Here is a 21039-nt window from a genome sequence, read left to right on the forward strand (position 1 = left end):
TTATTACTGTTCAGAGTACAGGCAGCATCCGTGTTGCAAGCTAGGTTAGGTTGCTGCAACATGCTACGTTGGTTTCCCACTCGGATGCCCCGGGGTCGCTCCGTTTTGGTTAGGTGCTGTTCGCCCCTTTCCCTCCCTGTTCCCGGCTCCGGACCGTCTGCGGGTTTTGGGGTCGGGGCGGGGTTTAGTTGGGGCCGAGACTCTGGCGGTTTTCAGGGGCTGCCCCGTTCAGGTTGGGGACGGAGGTTTTTGAGCCTGTTCCTCCTGCCAAGGCTTCTGGGTCTTACCAGTGGCCCTTTCTTGCTGCCTTTCCCATCCTTTTCTTTAAGGGTGGAGGGCTTGGAGGACAGCTCTGCCCCGAGGCCTCTGTTGTGGGTTCCCCGGGCTGTGGGGGATGCCTGCTAGCAGTTCTGGGGCGGTTTGCTCCCTGCCTGGTTTTTCTGCTTCTGGGCGGAGTTTTTCGCTCGTCCAGTCTGCTTGCTTTCCACTTTTGCTGGCGTGTTTTCGTATCTTTTGCGTCGGCCACAGCCCTCTGTTCTGGTGGCTATTTTCTTCTGCCGGTTTCCCGGCGTGGCCACCAGGGCAGCGTTGCGGTTTGTTTACATGCGCCTGGGTGTGCGAGCGAGCGTCTTGGATGAGTTTTTCACCTTTTTCAGGGGTTTTATTCTCCTGTTGTTGTTTCTTTGCTTTTCTGCTGTTTTCTGCCCGTTTCCTGTTCCTCTGGGAACGTTTGAGAGTTGATTTTACACCGGGTTTTGCATTTTGTCTGTTTTGGGTCTGGGCCCCTAGGGTTTTGGCTCAATGTCCCTGTCTGTTATGCTTGCTCCCACACTTTGTCCCTCGGGTTTTCGGTCTGTTTTGACCGTTTCCCTGGGGATTCTGTCTGGGGGCTGTGCTTTGCCTTTCTGTGGTATATCTACGCCGGCGAATGTGGTGGTTTGGGCTCCCCAGGGTTCGATTCCAGGTTCCTTTGGGTTATCTTGAGGTTATCTTGAGATGATTTCAGGGCATTTTAGCGTCCCTGCGGCCTAGTCCTCGACCAGGCCTCCACCCCCAGGAAGCAGCCCGTGACAGCTGACTAACACCTAGGTACCTATTTTACTGCTAGGTAACAGGGGCATAGGGTGAAAGAAACTCTGCTCATTGTTTCTCGCCGGTGCCTGGGATCGAACCCAGGACCACAGGATCACAAGTCCAGCGTGCTGTCCGCTCGGCCGACCGGCTCCCTTTGGTTTCGTTCCGGAGGTTTCTTCCTCTTGGGCCCCCTTTGTGGGTTCAGGGGGCTTTGTTTCCTCGTGTGTGACCCGGTTCTGCCGTCTGAGGTTCCGGGGTCTTTCTGGCTTGCAGACCGATCTTTTTGGGTCATGGCACGTGTTGTGGTCGTGCTGGGACTTTGGGATTTTCTTGTCGAGGTAGGCCTTTTGGTTCAGTTTTGTGCCTTCTTCGCCTGGCCGGCGTGGTGCTCTCTGCCCACTGGTCGGCGGCTTGTAATTTTCTTTTCACGTGTATTTGTACACATGTGCATGTGTACACTGTGTGTAATTACCTAAGTGTAGTTACAGGATGAGAGCTACGCTCGTGGTGTCCCGTCATCCCAGCACTCTTTGTCATATAACGCTTTGAAACTACTGATGGTTTTGGCCTCCACCACCTTCTCACTTAACTTGTTCCAACCGTCTACCACTCTATTTGCGAAAGTGAATTTTCTTATATTTCTTCGGCATCTGTGTTTAGCTAGTTTAAATCTATGACATCTTGTTCTTGAAGTGCCAGGTCTCAGGAAATCTTCCCTGTCGATTTTATCAATTCCTGTTACTATTTTGTATGTAGTAATCATATCACCTCTTTTTCTTCTGTCTTCTAGTTTTGGCATGTTTAATGCTTCCAACTTCTCCTCGTAGCTCTTGCCCTTCAGTTCTGGGAGCCACTTCGTAGCATGTCTTTGCACCTTTTCCAGTTTGTTGATGTGCTTCTGAAGATATGGGCACCACACAACAACTGCATATTCTAGCTTTGGCCTAACAAAAGTCATGAACAATTTCTTTAGTATATCGCCATCCATGTATTTAAATGCAATTCTGAAGTTAGAAAGCATCGCATAGGCTCCTTGCACAATATTCTTTATGTGGTCCTCAGGTGATAGTTTTCTATCTAGAACCACCCCTAGATCTCTTTCTTTATCAGAATTCTTTAAAGATTTCTCACATAATATATAGGTTGTATGGGGTCTATGTTCTCCTATTCCACATTCCATAACATGACATTTATTAACATAAAATTCCATTTGCCAGGTGGTGCTCCATATACTTATTTTGTCCAGGTCTTCTTGAAGGGCATGACAATCATCTAAATTTCTTATCCTTCCTATTATCTTAGCATCATCAGCAAACATGTTCATATAATTCTGTATACCAACTGGTAGATCATTTATGTACACAATAAACATCACTGGTGCAAGAACTGAACCCTGTGGTACTCCACTTGTGACATTTCTCCATTCCGATACATTGCCTCTGATTACTGCCCTCATTTTTCTATCAGTCACAAAATTTTTCATCCATGATAGAAGCTTACCTGTCACCCCTCCAATATTTTCCAGTTTCCAGAACAACCTCTTATGTGGAACTCTGTCGAAAGCCTTTTTTAGGTCCAGATAGATGCAGTCAACCCAACCATCTCTTTCCTGTAATATCTCTGTGGCTCGATCATAGAAACTGAGTAAATTCGATACACAGGATCTTCCAGATCGAAAACCATACTGTCTGTCTGATATTATATCATTTCTCTCCAGGTGTTCTACCCATTTAGTTTTGATTAGCTTTTCCAATACTTTCACTATTACACTTGTCAATGATACAGGTCTATAATTGAGGGGGTCTTCCCTGCTGCCACTTTTGTAGATTGGAACTATGTTAGCCTGTTTCCACACGTCTGCTACGATTCCTGTACACAGGGATGCCTGAAAGATCAGGTGAAGTGGAATGCTGAGCTCAGATGCACATTCTCTCAGAACCCATGGTGAAACGCCATCTGGGCCAGCTGCTTTGTTCTTCCCGAGCTCCTTTAGCATATTTTCCTCTTCATCTCTAGACACCTCTATCCGCTCTATGTTGTTCTCTGGAATTCTTATTGTGTCTGGTTCTCTGAAGATTTCATTTTGTACAAACACACTTTGGAACTTTTCATTTAATGTTTCACACATTTCCTTTTCATTTTCCGTGAATCTGTTTCCCATTTTCAACCTCTGGATGTTATCCTTTACCTGCAATTTGTTGTTTATGAATTTGAAGAATAGGCCCGGTTCTGTTTTACATTTATCTGCTATCCCTTTTTCAAAATTTCTTTCTGCCTCTCTCCTTACTGCTGTATAGTTGTTTCTCGCATCTTTGTATCGCTGGTATGTTTGGGGGTTTGGCCTCTTCCTATTCTGATTCCATTTTTGTGTCTTTTGGTCTCTTGCCCTCTCACAATTTCTGTCGAACCAATCCTGTTTTCTGGCCCTGCATCTCTGTTTTGGTATGAATGTTTGTGTGCCTTCCTCGTATAGTTTTAAAAATTTGGCATACATTTCATTTACTTCCCTACCTAGCAACAATTCTGTCCAATTACCCTCATTAAAAAAATTTCGAAGTTCCCCATAGTTGCCTCTCCTTAAATCGAGTTTATCAACTATTTCAATGTCCCCATTTTCTTCTAGATGATATCTTAAAGCATATTTAATGTCTAACAGGACGTGATCACTCTTTCCCAAGGGAGGAAGGTACTGGATGTCAAAAATCTCTTCTTTCCTGGTGAATACTAGATCCAGTACTGACGGTACATCTCCTTCCCTCATTCTTGTGGCTTGCTTTATGTGTTGATACAAGAATGTCTCCAGAATGAGGTTCACAAATCTGCATGTCCAAAAGTCCTCCGTTCTTGCTTCATAGGCCTCCCAGTCTATTGCTCTAAAGTTGAAGTCCCCCAGTATCAACAGTCGTGATTTATCTTTATCTGCTTGTACAATAATATCTCTCATGACCATTATGAGGCCCTCTCGTTTGTCATCCAGTTCTTCCTTTGTCCAAGTGTTGCTTGCTGGTGGGCTGTAGGTATTTACAATTATCAGCTTATCATCCTGATTCCAGACCTGCAATGCCATTATGTCAATATCTCGAGGGTTTTCAAATATTAACTCTTTTACCTTCAGGTGTTTTTTCACCAGTACAGCCACTCCTCCTCCCTTCCTAGTTTTCCTGTCACGTCTCCAAACTGAGTAGCCTCTTGGGAATATGACTTCATTTATTATATTTCCTTCAAGTTTCGTCTCTGATAATGCAACAATATCTGGGACCCTAAGCTGGATTATATCTTGCAACTCCAAAGTTTTTGACCTCACTCCATCTATGTTGGTATATACAATTTTCAGGAACATGTTCCCTTTTCCTTTGCTCTTTACTCCCCCTTCCACTACTGATCTTGTTGCTTTGTTTTTATGTACCATTTCACAAGCTTTCCAGTCCCTGTCACTTTGTAAAAAAAAGAATTTCTGTCTTCTTCATTTCTATCCCCATTTAGACATTTTGCCTCAATTAGGTTCATTTTCAGCTTTTCTCTGTCTTCCTTGGAGAGGTCTTGTCTTATTGACCAAAATTTGCCAACCTCATCACTCTGCAGTTTCCTGGCATTTCTTAGCACTTCCATCATGTTTTTCACTCCATTAAACGTCACCCTCAAGGGGCGGTTCTTTTCTTTCTCATATTTTCCTATTCTTCTAAAATCAGTGACATTTTCCTTTGAGCCTTCTCCTAAACCTACTATTTTCTCTATGATTTTCATCTCTTCTGCCGCTCGGTCCACCCTAGATGAAATTTCCTTCTCTAAACATCCAAAAATGATTATGGACTTAGTTCTATCTGCAGTGTTTTGTACCAGTTTACTGTTGGTAACCAGTTCTTTCCTAATTGCTTGCCTAATTTCTGCTTCTTGTTGGTCATTTCTGGTTTTGACTTCCGAACACACTTCTTTGATAGTCTCTTTCTCTTTTACAACTTCAGCATATGTTGCTTTTATTTCTTCTTTATACTTTTCTAGTTCTTTATTCACCTCCTCTATGTGAGTTGTCAGTGAAGTTTCCAGTTGGAGATCCTTACCTAACTCTATGTTAGCCCTTAGGCTTGCTTGGAGTTGTTCACCATATGAGTCTATTTTCTTGTTTATTTCTTCAAAGTCACCACACTTCACTTTCCATGCCTCATTTTCTTTCACTAGTTCCTTGATTTGCTCCTCCTGATTTATTACCTTGTCTGTTAATGCAGTAATAAAGTGTGTGTGTGTGTGTGTGTGTGTGTGTGTGTGTGCACATGTGTATGTGCATATGCACGTGTGAGTAACATACCTTGTGTGTATGAGTATATAAATAATATGTATGTATATATGTGTATGTATACTTTTTCTTTTGGAAGGGGCTCCGTTCCCTTCTCTGTTGATGGGGCGCTGGGGGAGCAGCTTGCTCTGTTGGCTCTCGCATGGTGCCGCAGTTAGTGGGAGCTTTTGGTTGTCTTACGGCCTCTGGTGGCGGCGGTGGACGGCTTCTTCCCCTTTGGGGGGGTTCAGACCTGGCGGGGTGGGCTTCTTCCCCTGCGCTTCGTCATGTCATCTTAGTGGGAGCGTTGGACGTGGTCGATCCGTCGATCCTTCAGTCTGCGCCCTGAATTCTATGCCCTCATCAGAGGACTGTTGTCTCCTGTCCGGCTTCTGTTGGGCTCAGGTGCCTGGATTGTGGCCCTGGACCTACAGGTCAATTCTTGGCACATTCCTCTCCAGTTTTCCGGGACTGGCACAGTTGGTGGTGGGGCTACATGCCCCACCACCACCGCTTTTGTTTCCTTCCCTATTTTGTAATTGGCATTGGGTGTATTTACACATCTTTACCGGATCTTGGTGCCCTGTCTGAGTTTGCTTGGGATTCAGTGTCTGGCCTACCTCGACGACTGGCTGGTGTGGGCTCCCAGTCGGTCCAATTGTCTGCTCACCAAGGGTGTGGTTCTTTCCAGATCGCCGGGTTTGGTTTCCTGGTGATCTGGAGGCCGTTATATCTGTTTCCGTCCCGGGTTTGGACCTGGCTGGGTCTTGCTTAGTGCTCTTGGGTCGCTCCTTGTCTTTCCCTCCAGAAGTGTTGCTGCGGCTGTGGTCCCGCCTTCGGCTGTTCATGAGGGGTCCCGGGTTGCTCGGTGGTTGCTCAAGCAGTTGTGCAGGAGTCTGAACTTTGACGTGGTGGTCTGCCCGCGGGGTCGGGTTTGGCTTTGGCGTCTGTTTGGTTCCTTCGGAGACAACCCCTTCTGCCTCTCCTGCAATCGTTTGGTTCGTTCCTCCGGGGATCTTGTGTTGGTGCTGTGTCACCAGGTTCCTCTTTGGGGTTTTCGGGGTACTGTGCCTTGGCACCTCCCCGAGCCTTTGCTCGATGTGTTCACGGACAGGTCATCTCTCGGCTGGGACTTTGTGACCAGTGCTCACCAGGTCGGCCGGGGATGGTGGGGTCTGTCCGTCGGGTTCACAGCACGGTTCGGGAGTTCGGGGCTGTCTGGTTTGCGCTTCGGAGGGTTTGGGTCACTTGGTGCTCTACCATTCAGCTTCATTCGGACTGTTCTCTGGCGGTTCTTTGCCAGATCCACAGGGTTTCTCTTAGGTGTTTGACCTTTGGGGTTGGTCCCTTAGAGTGCCTCGTTTGCTGGATTCTCGGGGTTTGGCTAACCGTGAGGTTCATGTCCGGGGTGTGTCCTGCGTCCTGGCGGACAGCTGTCTCGGTTCATTCCTCTGTTCGCGGATTGGCCAGTTGTCGCCGACTCGTTTCGTTGGCTTTGCCGGACGTATGGACTCCTGGCCATGGACATCTTCGAGTCGGCGTGGTTTAGGCGTCACCCATTCTATGCAGCGCCCTTTCCCGACTGCGAGGCGTTCACGGTGGATGCATTTCAGCAGGACTGGTCGAGGCGGGGGTACCTGTTCCTCTTCTCCCGGTCCAGCTGTTGCTTCGGGTTCTGGCTCGGTTGGAGCCTATTCCCACGAGAGTAGTCCTTATGGTCCCTTGGTGGCCGGCCCAGTTTTTTTTTCAGACACTGTTTGATAGGTGTCCGAACCCGGGGCGTTTTCTCGCGGCTCTGCCTCTTTCGGCAGGTAGAACCGGTCCTGTATGTGACTGGTTCGGCCTTCTCCTCGGCTCTTCGTGTCTGGTATTTTGATGCGGGTATCACCATCTCTGTGGTGAGCAGGTGGCTTTGTTGAGGGTGTCCCACCTGTGAGCTTCGTCTCGGCGACAGTATGACGTTCCTGGTGTTTATATGCACTTTTTTTCTTGCTCTTCATAGGTTGTCTTCTCTTTCGCATCAGGTTGTCTTGTCCTTTCTTGGGTTTTCAGGACTACAGTTATTTGATGTTTCTTACTGGGGCCTCGTTTTGTGTGGCGCTGGCGGAGCCGCTCTGGCTTGCGTTCGGGGTGGACGTCACATCTGTCCCGTTTCGTACGCTTTCTCATGTTTTGTTTCACCTCCAGCCTGCTCATGCGTCGCCTGAGCCATCCTGGTCCTTGATCAGGGTGTCTTCTTATCTTCTTCTCAGTTTGTGGTAACCCCTTCAGTTCAGGTTTCTGCTCTTTGGTACTGGTGGTAGGTTTGTACGTTTGCAGCCTTTCTCCGTCCTTCTGCTGACGGTCAAGACGACTGCTTTCCGGAGGGGTTCTTGGGTTATTGATGCTTGATTGGTTCGGCCGGGGGTGCATCCTGTGTTGTCCGGTTGCGCTTTTTGCGCAACCGGTTCCCCTCGTTCCCTGTTTCTTTTGATCTGGTTCCCCTCGTTCCCTGTTTCAGGGCTCGGGTCTCCCAGGTCGTCCGCAGAGTTTTTAAGTCTTCCAGCCTGCGGTTTGCCCTTGCACCTGTGCTGTTCGGATGTTTGCAGCTTTTGCTGCTGTGTTGGTGACGTCTAGGGCTCATTTCGGCCGCAGGGATTTGAGGGTTGCACAGATTCTTGGCCACCCATTCTTTATGCGCGTCTGCTCCTGTGCGTTCTTGTTGCCTTGGGTCGCAGGTTGCAGCCTGTTGTCTTGGCTTCACGTTGCGAAGTTTGTGGCGGCCACCTCCCGAGTCAGCCCTTTCTTTTCCATCTCTTTGGGTATGAAGCTTCAGGGAGCCATAGGAGCTCTCCACAGAAAACCAGTGTTGAATGTAATGAAACGCCATTTTCTGGGTGCGCCCCGGAGGCTCCCTGGCAACCCTCCCTCCCAACGATCGGCGTTTTTTTCGCATTGGTTGAAGCTTAGCTTCCTAACTGATGCTAGGCAGCCGACGCTGTAGGACCGGGGCTTCCCCCTCTCCCTCTCGGGGCGGGGAGGGCTGCGCGGACGATCGGCGCGGCAGTAAATGTGATGTTTGCTTGTTTCCTTGGGAATGTAGGGAGTTTCTACCTCTCTGTTCAGTTTTTTGTTTTTCTTTTTTACCATGTGGGGTTTGTTTTGTTATGCCTACCTTTCTGGGTGCCTAACCCCGGTCGATGGCAGATAAGGAAAACCCCAACCACAAGTTTTCCAGGACCATTGCTCCCTGAAACCTCTCTGAAGGGGCCAAGTTCTGGCGCTGGTCCCTGGTGGGTCTGAACTTCTTAGCTAATGTCCTGGTCTAATATAACAAACTTTATCCCGATAAGCTCCAGGGAGCCTCCGGGGCTCACCCAGAAAATGGCTTTTCATTACATTCAACGCTGGTTTTTTTACTTTTTTGTTTTTGGCTTCCTTAGTTTCATCAACACTTGTTTGAATAATCCTGACAATTCCTGCACTGACTAATAATTATAAATTATTTCCAGTATTTCATTTACACAAATATCAGTATTATAGCTGGTCTGTGTTCTTTCTGCATATAGTAAGTATAAAAACTATTCTAAGCACTTATATTTCGAACTTCTCTGACACCGTGTTCCTTCCAGACAGTTGTTTCAGTATGCTTGTTATAACCTTAGGCCTTATGTCGTCAAGTATTGATTTCTTTCACTGTCCTTTCATGTGATGTCTATTCTATTAGATATAATCTAAATGTCATTTTCAGTAAATGTAAGAAATGAATGGAATAACAAATAGGTTTTGTTGAAACAGTGAATCGCCTCTTCCTTGTGTGGAAGTTCCTTTCCGGTCCCAAAGCGAAGCAGAACAGTGGTCGCCATTTCTTGAAACTCTCACAGATGCTGAGATGGAGAAGAAAATCAGGGACCAAGACAGAAACACCAGGTTAGAAACATACTGTACTTGTACTTAAAAAACTTTGATCAATATAATTTTCAAGCATATTAGCTTGTTTGCATTTTGTAAGCTTTTATTGAGACTGAAGTTTCTTATGAAATAAGAATATAATTGCTTTGTAAATATTACACAAGCTTTCTGCTTTCATATTTTAATTTTCTGTCTGTATTTGTGTATGGAAGAGAACAGAGCTTCAGTACATAAGATGAAATAGAGAAATTTGAAGGTACACATAGAAATTATTAAATGCAGAAGTTGATGCAAAAGGAATGGAATTAGTGTGGCAGATTTGCCGTTAAATAATTTGTCATTAAGATGAATGTAGTGAATGTAAGAACTACAAGAGGCATTTGTCTGCTGCTGCTGCAACACAATAATTGAAAGTATACAGAAAGTTGGTGAGAATATAGTCGGTGCTTGCCTCAGTGACTGGGAAATGAGACCTAACTTTTCCCATGTCTCTTAGTTTTTATACTTTTCTGGGGAAAGTCCCGTCCTCTCCCAGGAGCTATACAGGCTGATATACTAATGTTAGACTTTGGCATCAGTCATGTGTATGGAGTTCTATGGGCCTATAGGGGACCACGAGCCAGAACCTGGCCCCCTCAGAGAGGCAAGGGGAGCAATGGCTTATAGAAACCCCCCCGTGTGGTTGGAAGCATTCTATGTCTGCCATCGACTGAATCAGGCACCTAGAAAGGTAAGCGCCCCAAAACAAACCCCTATTCTGGTTAAAATTGCTACCAAAAGCCGAACAAGTGGATAGAATTCCCCAACAGGAAACGAGCAAACTAGTATGACGTCACACGTCGCCGCGCCGCTGTCTGAGCAGCTCCCCCCTTCCCGGGAGGGGAAAGGGGGAGCCCCAGACCCTTCACGCCGGCTACCCACAACTCGGTTCTTGAGGCTGATGCTATAGGCAGAGGGCGTGTGCTCTGGCTCCGGTGTCGCTACTGCACTGTACTTCGTGTGTGGTGTTTGTTTTTCCAAGGGTGCGAGAGCCAGGAGTTATCTTCAGTACTCGGGCTGCATGCGCCTAGGGCTGCCTTTCTTAGGTGCCTTGTAAGTACTGCCCTTGGAGCTTTGGGCCACCTTCCACAGGCTCCTCGGGACCTGTCACTGCTGGTCCGTTCTACCGTTCGTTTTTTCGGCCGCCTGTTGGGCTCTTGGAAGTTCTGTTCTCCCTTGTTACTTGCAGGTAAGTGGCAGTTTGCACTGGTAGGGGTGCAGCGTGCTGCACAGATTCGTTTTCCCGACATAGCGGCCGTCTCAGTTGCTTGGGGTTCGCTGTCCTCTTGCTGGGTTTTGTTTTTCTTTTTCTTTTTGCCTTGTGGGGGGGTTCTGCCCTATTATCCACTGGTGTTTGCCCTACCACGGTTCTCCTCGGTGGTGCCCCCTGCTAGGTCCCCGTGTGTGTACTCGTCCTTGGGGTTCAGCTGTAGAAGTTCGCTTGCTAATTTTGGGCGCCGGTTAGCAGCACCCTGCGTGGGACTACCTGGGTGCGAGTCCTCTTAAAGTAAATGCTCAGGACCCTGGGAATCCCCTAGGGGGCGCGTGGGTCCGATGAATGTGACCCCGGAGCCCCCACTCGCTTTGTGCGAGTTTGAGGGTTGCTTGTTTGTTTTGGAAACCTGGCATTCCTCCTGTCGTTCCCGCACGCCGGAGTGGTGAGAAACTTCCACGGTGGTTCAGGATTTCCTGAGGGGCAATCTTGAGTACCTGAATGAGTGCTTGTTTGCCCCTGCCCTTCCACGTGATGTTGGCGTTGTTCAGCTCCATATACGGGGTTCCCTCCCTTTCGGCGGCGCTTGTTGCGGAGGACTTGCGCAAGGACCCTGGGCCTTTTGGCTTCGGGCTTGCGGTTCTTTTCCCTCCTGGAGCTGTCATCGGATTGGCTCGTGGAGGATGTGAGGGCGCTTGGGTCCATCCCGGGGTCTGGCGTCTTGTCCTCGGCGGCTCGCTTGTTGGCTGCCTTGTTGAAGTTTTTTGCGCCGATTTTGCAGGATGCGGTTTCCCTGTTCTATGCTTCCCGGGCTCACGTGTCGACAGGTGGTGCTGGATTCTTTCGTCGAATCTGCTTGGGGCCCTGGCTCTTAGGTTGTCGTCGCCTTTTTGTCCTCTTCTGTTTGAGGCGTCTGTTGTAGCGCAGTTTATCCAGGCTGCTTCGTCTGCTTGTCCTCCGATGTTGGACTTGCTGGTCCTCCGGGGGTCCCGTGGGGGGTCTTCCCAGAGGGGTAGTGCCAGGGCTCGAGGTTCCTCTCGTCATGGTAGGCCACTGGTGTCAGGTTCGGATTCGGCTCTTTCTTCGGACCCGCCCTCGTCTGGTCGGCGCGGTGATCGCTCTGTGCGGGGTTCTGGGTCTCGTAAGGGGCGCCGGCCCTTTCGCAGTTTACCCCCATTGACGGGGCGATGGGGGGGGGGTTAGGCTTGCACTGTTCGCTCATGCCTGGTCCCACAATTCGTGGGCGTTTCGGGTCGTATTTGTCGGCCTGCGGTGGCGTTGGGTAGCCCTTTCCCTTTGGAGGGGTCGGGGCTGGCAGGGCAGGTTTCTTCCCCTGCGCTTTGTCGAGTCGTCTTGGAGTGGGTTCGCTTGGGCGTGGTCGAAATGACGATGTCCCTCAGGTGGATTTCCTGTCTGTTTCCGGTCTCGAAACGGGACTGCGCGGACATGCGGTTCATTCTGGACTTGTCCTGTCTGAACCCTTGGGTTCATTGTCCCTCCTTTCGGATGACTATTCTGTCCCAGGTTCGGTTCCTCTTGGATCCAGGTGCTTGGATGGTGTCCCTGGACCTCCGGGACGCTTATTGGCATGTCCCGATTCATCCGAGGTTCCGGGACTGGCTCGGTTTTGTTGTGGGGCATCTATGTTACCGCTTTCGTTGTCTTCCGTTCGGGTTGAACCTGGCACCTCGCGTGTTCACACGCCTTACGCGGGTCGTGGTGGCCCGTTTGTGTCTCTTAGGTGTTCTGGTGTTGGCCTACCTCAACGACTGGCTGGTTTGGGCTCCCAGGCGGTCGGCTTGCTTGCTTGCCAGGGATTTAGTTCTTTCCCAGCTTGCTGGGTTCGGGTTCTTGGTGAACTGGAGGAAGTCCCATCTGGTTCCCTTTCAGGTTCGGACTTGGCTGGGTTTCGTTTGGGACTCTCAGACCACTTCTTGTCTCTCCCTCCGGAGTCTCTCCTGCGGCTGCGGTCCCGCCCTTGTCTGTTTCTGGTGGGCCCTCGGGTCACTCAGCGGTTGCTCGAGGGGCTGTGCGGGAGCCTGAACTTTGCGATGGTCGTCTACCCGCCGGGTCGGGTTTGGCTTCGTTAGCTGTTCTGGTTCCTTCGGGGTCGTCCCTTCTGCCTCTCTCACGATCGCTGGGTTCGACCAATGGCAGCCTTGAGTCGGCTGCTGCGTCGCCGACTTCCTCTTCGGGTTTTTCGGGGTTCAGTGCCTTGGCGCCTGCACGAGCCCTCGCTCGATGTGTTCACGGATGCTCCGTCTCTCGGCTGGGGTTTTGTGACCAGAGCTTACCAGGCTGGCCAGGGGCGTTGGGGTCCGTCCTTCCGTCGAGCCCACAGCACAGTGCGGGAGTTCGCGGCGGTGTGGTCTGCTCTTCAGAGGATTCGGGTCACAGCGGATCGACGATTTGGCTCCATTCGGACTCTCCGGTGGTTCATTGCCTGAACCGCGGGGGGTTTGGTGGTCCTTGGCTCTTTGGGGTTGGTTGCTTCGGGTGACTCGTCTGCTGAGTTCTCGGGGTTTGGCTCTCCTGGCGGTTCACGTACGGGGAGTGTCCAACATCTTGGCCGACAGCCTGTCTCGCTTCATTCCCCTCTCCACGGAGTGGACGGTCGATGACGCTTCCTTCCGTTGGCTTTACCAGACGTTCAGGCATCCTGAGATGGATCTCTTCGCGTCGGCGTGGTCGAGGCACCTTTCAGCTGTCTCCTTCTTTCCTGGCGAAGAATGAGACTGCTGCTTTCCAGAAGGGTCCATGGGTGGTTGATGCTTGGTTGGTACGGCCGGGGGTGCATCATGCTTTGTGTCCAGTTGCGGCGCTTTGTCGTTATTTGCGCGTCACAGCTTCTGTGTTTGGGGACGCTCTTTGGGTTGATCCGATTTCCCTTCTTCCCTGTTCGCGGGTTCGGGTCTCCCAGGTCATCCGTAGGGTTATCAAATCCAGCCAGCCTGCGGTCTATCCCCGTGCCCATGACGTCCGTAAGTTCGCGGCTCTTGCTGCTGTCTTTGGGAATATGTCTTGGTCTGATATTCGGGCACGGGGTTTTTGGCGGTCGAACAGGGTCCTGGCTGCTCGTTACCTCATGAATGTCCCTGGGCCCCGTCGGGCCTGTGTTGCTTTTGGTCGACGGTTGCAGCCAGTTGTCTCGACTTCGAGTTAAGGAGTGAGCGACGACCGCCTCCCCGGTAAGTCCCTCTTTTTTCCGTCTGTGGGTAGTAAGCTCTGGGGAGCCGACGGTGCTCCCACCAGAAAACCAGCGTTGAATGTAATAAAACACCATTTTCTAGGTGAGTCCCGGAGGCTCCCCGGCATCCCTCCCTCCCTCCCTCCCGGTCAGAATTTTGTTGTGTTTTTGACATCCAGCCTCAGAACTGAGGTGTGGGTAGCCGGCGTGAAGGGTCTGGGGTTCCCCTTTTCCCCTCCCGGGGAGGGGGGAGCTGCACAGACATCAGCGCGGCGACGTGTGATGTCATACTAGTTTGCTCGTTTTTTGTTGGAAGTTCTATCCACTAGTTCGGCTTTTGGTAGCAATTTTAACCAGAATAGGGGTTTGTTTTCGGGCGCTTAACTTTCTGAGTGCCTGATCCGGTCGATGGCAGACATAGAATGCTTCCAACCAGATGAGGGTTTCTATAAACCATTGCTCCCCTTGCCTCTCTGAGGGGGCCCGGTTCTGGCCGTGGTCCCCGGTAGGCCTAAGAGCTCCATACACATGACTGATGCCAAAGTCTGACATTAGCATATCAGCCTGGGATAGCTCCGGGGAGCCTCCGGGACTCACCCAGAAAATGGCGTTTCATTACATTCAACCCTGGTTTTTTTTAATCTCTTGAACATACATGTACTTGCTTTTAAAGTTGTTGATTGAGATGGCATCCATAATGTCTTCTTTCAATGCATTATATTTCTTGACCACTTGTATAGAGTATGAATGCTTTCTAACATTCCTATAGCATTTGTTTTTCTGATATCCAATGACTACCTCTTGGTCTTATTTTCTCTGTTTAATGTTGCTGCCCTTGTCCACCTATTTTCCTCACAGTAACTTGTACATTGTGATCATATCTCCTCTGCTCTCCTCGAAGAGCAAATTAGGGAAGGAAAGTGGCCGGTGAAATGAAAACACCGGTTAGAAAGAATATGATTGGCATAGATGTTGCTAAAAGGCTGGAGGAAGAATCAAGTATGACAAAATATAAAGGATTAGAGCAATAGAAATGGGCCACTTTTGATGCATTTCTGGTACTGTATTGGGAAGTGGGAAAAGATTAAGAAATTCAAATAATCTTGCAAGATATGCTAAAAATCATCCCTCTAATCTTATGATTTTGAAAGTGTACAAACATTTAGATGATTTGGTTTTATTGACTAATATGTGATAATAACATTTTCAAGTGACTGTTAGGTGTGTAGATATAGTGAGTGTGTTAAGAAGCGGGAACTGAATGCAATCTTGAGGTCTTTTGAGTATATGGTTAGGTAGAAAATTTGTAAAATTATAGCTCGTATGAAGTACTTTGTACCTAGTGTATGAAAATGTGGAGCACTGCCGCTCACAAGTGTATTTACTCTTTTCAAGTTTCTCACCTCAATTTTCATTGTACGTCGTTCATTTTGGTATGAAAATGTTCGCAATTGAATTCCCTATAGGGGTATATGCATATTCGCCGAAAGTTGGCCAAGCGTTACTCGTGAGCGAGCACCCAGTGGCATACCTGCTCACAAATGTAGTTACTCTTTTTCAAGTTTCTCACCTCGGCTTGCAATAAAATGTGAAGACGTCGGCACACACTTTAAAACCAGTCCCATAAAGATCGGATAAAAACTTGAATTTTAACAAATATTTTAATTTTGGACGTCACTTATGTTTCTAAGGAACATTCGCAGAGTTATTTGTGGATGTCATCTCCGTCCCTAAGGAACGAAAGTGTTATGGGTAATAGTGCTAAGGCTATGTGATGCTGAACTGTGTCAAAAATCAAGTGAATGGTGAATGCTTGTTTTGAATATCTTTAACTGTCTTTCCCTACATTGCCCTTAGTTATTTAGTTAGATTTAGTTACCACCATCTAATGTCGGTAATATTTGCAGGAGAATGCGGCGATTGGCAAATACAACTCCAGGCTGGTAATGTTATGTGGAGGCCCAAGGTCAAACTACAATTTCTTGTATTTTTATATTATATGTTAGAGTAATATACAGTATTCATAAGAGGGGGTCAAGCAGATCTTTGTTGCCTCGGTATGAATATCATAATGTGAAGTTAAAATTGTATAGATCCACATAATGAAATAATGAATTAGGTAAGGTTTGGCCTAGTGCCCTATCCAACCCTACATGAAGTGAAGAGTTTAATACTTTGACAAATTTTGCAGGGATAGAAGAGCTAAGGCAGATATCTGAGAGCACTAAGCATTGTATCACAAGTAATCACCTGGAGGTTGAGGAAAGCTATATAAATAATTTTAATTTGTTGAATATTATGACTAGAATGTTGTGGACACAGCATATTTGATAGTGTTCTTTGATATTATCATGATTAGACCTATATTAATGTTTTGATCAATGCATGGTTCACTGCTGTCTGTTAATGTAAAAGTTATCTACTGCACTATTTTAGTTTAATTTTATTATGATTTAAAAAAATTAGTCATTAAATGTATACTTTTTGTAATAAAGATCAAACATTTAGAGTTTCATCGCTTTTATTCCCACTAGATTCGCATTTCTTAAGTTTAATTGTGATAAAAATAAAAGTTTGATTCCATGTGCAGGCGATGAGTCACAATAACGTGGCTGAAGTATGTTGACCAGACCACACACTAGAAGGTGAAGGGACGCGACGACGTTTCGGTCCATCCTGGACCATTCTCAAGTCGATTGTGAATGGTCCAGGACGGACCAAAACGTCGTCGTCCCTTCACCTTCTTGTGTGTGGTCTGGTCAACGTTTGATTCCATGTATGAGTTACTATAAAAAACATTTTGTTGATACTCTTCCTTGTGTATAGAATAATGCATTGAAAGTGTAATTTACTTAAAGGTCACTGAAAAACTGACTTTTCTGTAATGTGGGGAAGTGCTGACAATGTTGTAGAGCTGAAACACTAAAGCAAGAGACTTTTTTTTTCCAAAAAAGATCTTTCTTAATTCTGATTTGAGAAACCTCTCTTAAAATCCACAAATAGTATCATTTCAGTTTCTAACTTTGCATTGAATGCCATTAAAGGTTAAAACGACGGTGGATGGGGAATTATATGGGGCGATAGGGAGGATAGAGAAGTTGTGGTATCTCTCAACAATCAAATTAAATCCCTGGGATTTGTGTCAAAAAGGAATCATTTTTATAAGTAAGAATTTAGTAGCAGTGAATCTGGCAATAAAAAGCAACTGATACAGTGAAAGTCCTAGCAAGGAAATGCAACCTAGAAAGAGTTAGAGCTAAAGGATATCATAGAAGGGTATTGTTCTATCCTAACATAATGTGTAACACTGGTATGATCATCAAACCACGCATCAGAAAGTGAAGAAATGACAACATTTTGGTCCGTCCTGGTCTATTATTAAGCCGTGATAATGGTCCAGAACGAACCGAAACATCATGGTTTCTTCGCTTTCTGATGTGAGGTTTGGTCATCATATCTCCAGCCACATTATTGTGACTCATCACATGTAATGTGTAACAGTGGTGTAAAATATGGTAGAATACTAGTTAAAGCAGCGGATGTGAACAATATGATGACAATCCCACAACTAAAGCAGCGGATGTGAACAATATGATGACAATCCCACAACTAAAGCAGCGGATGTGAACAATATGATGACAATCCCACAACTAAAGCAGCGGATGTGAACAATATGATGACAATCCCACAACTAAAGCAGTGGATGTGAACAATATGATGACAATCCCACAACTAAAGCAGCGGATGTGAACAATATGATGACAATCCCACAACTAAAGCAGCGGATGTGAACAATATGATGACAATCCCACAACTAAAAGTGAAGAAACGATGATGTTTCTTTATTTTCAGTTGTGGGTTGGATATAAACTTTTCAGTCACTTTCTTGTGACTAATCATGTTGCATGGGAGTAAGATGTTCCAAGCCTGTGTAGTGTTAGAACTAGATATATTTTGATAATAACTGATAAAAAAGGTATCCTGGTTGTGCATCACAGGAAATGAAGAAAGTACAGAAGTGTAATGAGTGGGAGGGAGGTGCAATAATTCAGCCCATCCTACTGTTTTGGTAGTGCGTACTCAGTGACGATGAGGACCATAGTACATATACTGACGTTGAACGCAATTAGAAAGTAGAAATCGGACATATTGAATTTGGATAGACCGGAAAAGATTTTTTGTTTGTTGTGAAGACAGACTAAACTAATGAACAAATCCACAAGGGCCGTGACGAGGATTCGAACCTGCATCCGAGTGCATCCCAGACACTGCCTTAATCGACTGAGCTACAACATGGTCAAAAGGAGTTGAAAACGAAGTTCTACTGAACTTACTGGATCCTGCAGCCTCTCCGAGGCACAAACCAGGGTTTTACACAATACCCCCTATGCACTCAAGCTATGTCAATAGGGCGTTCTCCCTCTTCGCCCTTACTTCATTATACACAGAAATCACAATTGCATGATGCATAAATTGAACAAATCCACAAGGGCCGTGACGAGGATTCAAACCTGCGTCCGACAGCATCCTAGACGCTGCTTTAATCGACTGAGCTACGACATGGTCAAAAGGAGTTGAAACCGAAGTTCTACTGAACTTACTGGATCCTGCAGCCTCTCCGAGGCACAAACCAGGTTTTTACACAACTCCCCACATGCACTCGAGCTATGTCAATAGGTTGCTCTCCCTCTTCACCCTTACTTCATTACACACAGAAATCACAATTGCGTGATGCTTGAAATGAACAAATCCACAAGGGATGCTCTCGGATGCAGGTTTGAATCCTCGTCACGGCCCTTGTGGATTTGTTCATTTGATGCATCACACAATTGTGATTTCTGTGTTTGTCCAGACTAAACTAACCTAACGTTCCTAGGCCTAATATGATATCAGCGGCCTAATATAGTACATATGTGCTTACTAGGCCTAGGAATATTTAAGTTTCTATTTTAGCTTAATTTTTTGCAGGGAGCCCCTCTGGCTTCCTGGAGCTATTGGGCTAATATGCGATACATTAGTCAATGGAGCTCAGCCTACTGGGGACCACGAGCCAGAACCTGGCCCCTTCAGAGAGACACAGGGAGCAATGGCCTCTGGAAAACGCACCTGAGGTTGGGGGTTTTCCTTATCTCCCATCGACCAAGATTAGGCACCCAGAATGGTAGGCAAAACAAGACAGACCCCACATGGTAAGAAAATTGCAACCAAAAACTGAATAGAGAGGCAGAACTCCCTCAAATCCCAAAGAAACAAGCAAACTTCACACCTCGCCGCTCGTCAGCACAGCCCTCCCCTCCCCGGAACCCCCACACTGGCTACCCAGCAGCTCTAGTTCGTTGGGTAATGCGATCCAGGTCGGTCGTCAACTCTGGCCTTGGTTTCCTGGCAGTGTTTTACCTTAGTGGTGTCCTCTGCTTGTCTGCTCGCCAGGGGTGTGGTTCTTTCCCAGCTTGCCGGGTTCGGGTTCCTGGGGGGGGCCAAATTCACAAAGCAGTTATGCAAGCGCTTACGAACGTGTACATTTTTCTCAATCTTTGGCAGCTTTGTTTACAATTATTAAACAGTTAATGAGCTTCGAAGCACCAGGAGGCTGTTTATAACAATATGTAGCAACAGTTGATTGGGAAGTTTTCCTGCTTGTAAACTGTTTAACCCTTAGACCGCCCAATATATATATAGATGATTTGAGAAACAAAACAGGAACAGTGGCTGTGGCTGACAGTGGCTGCTGCTGCTTATGAGGCTGCTGCTCTGGCTACCGCAGCTGGCAGTGGCTGCTGCGGTTGGCAGTGGTTGCTGCTGCTGTGGCTGGCAGAGGCTGCTGCTGCTGTGGCTGGCAGAGGCTGTTGCTGCTGTTGCTGGCAGAGGCTGCTGCTGCTGTGGCTGGCAGAGGCTGCTGCTGCTGTGGCTGGCAGTAGCTGCTGCTGCTGCTGTGGCTGGCAGTGGTTGCTACTGCTGTGGCTGGTAGTGGCTGCTGCGGCTGGCAGTGGTTGCTGCTGCTGCTGTGACAGGCAGTGGCTGCTGCTACTGCTGAGGATTTCAGTGACTGCTGCTGCAGCTGGCAGTGGCTGCTGCTGTGGCTGGCAGTGTCTGCTATGGCTTGCAGTGGCTCCTGCTTCTGTGGCTTGCAGTGGCTGCTGCTGCTGCTGCTGCTGCAGCTGACAGTGGCTGCTGTTGCTGTGGCTGGCAGTGGCTGCTGCTGCTGCTGCTGCTGCTGCTGCTGTGACTTGCAGTGGCTGCTGCTGCTGCTGTGGCTGGCAGTGGCTTCTGCAGCTGTCAGTGGCTGCTGGTGCTGCAGCTGGCAGTGGCTGCTGCTGCAGCTGGCAGTGGCTGCTGTGGCTGGCAGCGGCTGCTGCTGCTTATGTGGCGGCTGTGGCTGGCAGTGGCTGCTGCTGCTGTGGCTGGCAGTGGCTGCTGCTGCTGTGGCTGGCAGTGGCTGCTGCTGCTGCTGGGGCTGGCAGTGGCTGCTGCTGTGGCTGGCAGTGGCTGCTGCTGCTGTGGCTGGCAGTGGCTGCTGCTGTGGCTGGCAGTAGCTGGCAGTGGCTTCTGCGCCTGTCAGAGGCTGCTGCTGCAGCTGGCAGTGGCTGCTGTGGCTGTGGCTGGCAGTGGCTGCTGGTGCTGTGGCTGACAGTGGCTGCTGCGGCTGTGGCTGACAGTAGCTACTGCTGCTGTGGCTGACAGTGGCTGCTGCTGCTAGGGTTGGCAGTGGCTACTGCTGCTGCTGTGGCTGGCAGTGGCTGCTGCTACTGTGGCTGGCAGTGGTTGCTGCTACTGTGGCTGGCAGTGGCTGCTGCGGCTGGCAGTGGCTGCAGCAGCTGGCAGTGGCTGGTGTGGCTGGTGGTGGCTGCTGCTACGGCTGGCAGGGGCTGCTGCTGCTGTGGCTGGCAGAGGCTGCTGCTGCTGTGGCTGGCAGAGGCTGCTGCTGCTGTGGCTGGCAGAGGCTGCTGCTGCTGTGGCTGGCAGAGGCTGCTGCTGCTGTGGCTGGCAGTGGCTGCTGCTGCTGTGGCTGGCAGAGGCTGCTGCTACTGTGGCTGGCAGTGGCTGCTGCTGCTGTGGCTGGCAGAGGCTGCTGCTGCTGTGGCTGGCAGTGGCTGCTGTATTCACCTAGTTGTGCTTGCAGGGGTTGAGCTCTGCTCTTTTGGCCCGCCTCTCAACTGTCAATCAATCAACTGTTACTAACTACAGCCTGTAACAGCTGTCTAACACCCAGGTACCTATTTACTGCTAGGTAACAGGGGCATCAGGGTGAAAGAAACTGCCCATTGTTTCACGCCGGATGCTGGGATCGAAACCTGGTCCCTAAGGCCTATGAGTCTAGAGCGCTGTCCACCCAGCCAGCTAGCCCCCCCCCCACACACTGTGGCT

General features: G+C 48.5%; 1 protein-coding gene across 1 annotated transcript in view; it reads left to right on the forward strand.

Annotated features, from left to right (window-relative positions):
- Snr1 (SWI/SNF related, matrix associated, actin dependent regulator of chromatin, subfamily b, member 1) overlaps positions 1–16183 on the forward strand; it is a 100792-nt gene extending 84609 nt beyond the window's left edge. The window contains exons 8-10 of the mRNA XM_069332252.1: positions 9122–9253; positions 15582–15617; positions 15866–16183. Of these exons, the coding sequence (XP_069188353.1) occupies positions 9122–9253; positions 15582–15617; positions 15866–15893 (196 nt within the window). The 3' untranslated portion in view covers positions 15894–16183. The remainder of the gene's footprint in view (positions 1–9121; positions 9254–15581; positions 15618–15865) is intronic.
- The last annotated feature ends 4856 nt before the right edge of the window (positions 16184–21039 follow it).

The sequence above is a fragment of the Procambarus clarkii genome, chromosome 27 (genome assembly GCF_040958095.1).
Source record: "Procambarus clarkii isolate CNS0578487 chromosome 27, FALCON_Pclarkii_2.0, whole genome shotgun sequence".
In the NCBI taxonomy this organism is placed as follows: Eukaryota; Metazoa; Arthropoda; class Malacostraca; order Decapoda; family Cambaridae; genus Procambarus; species Procambarus clarkii.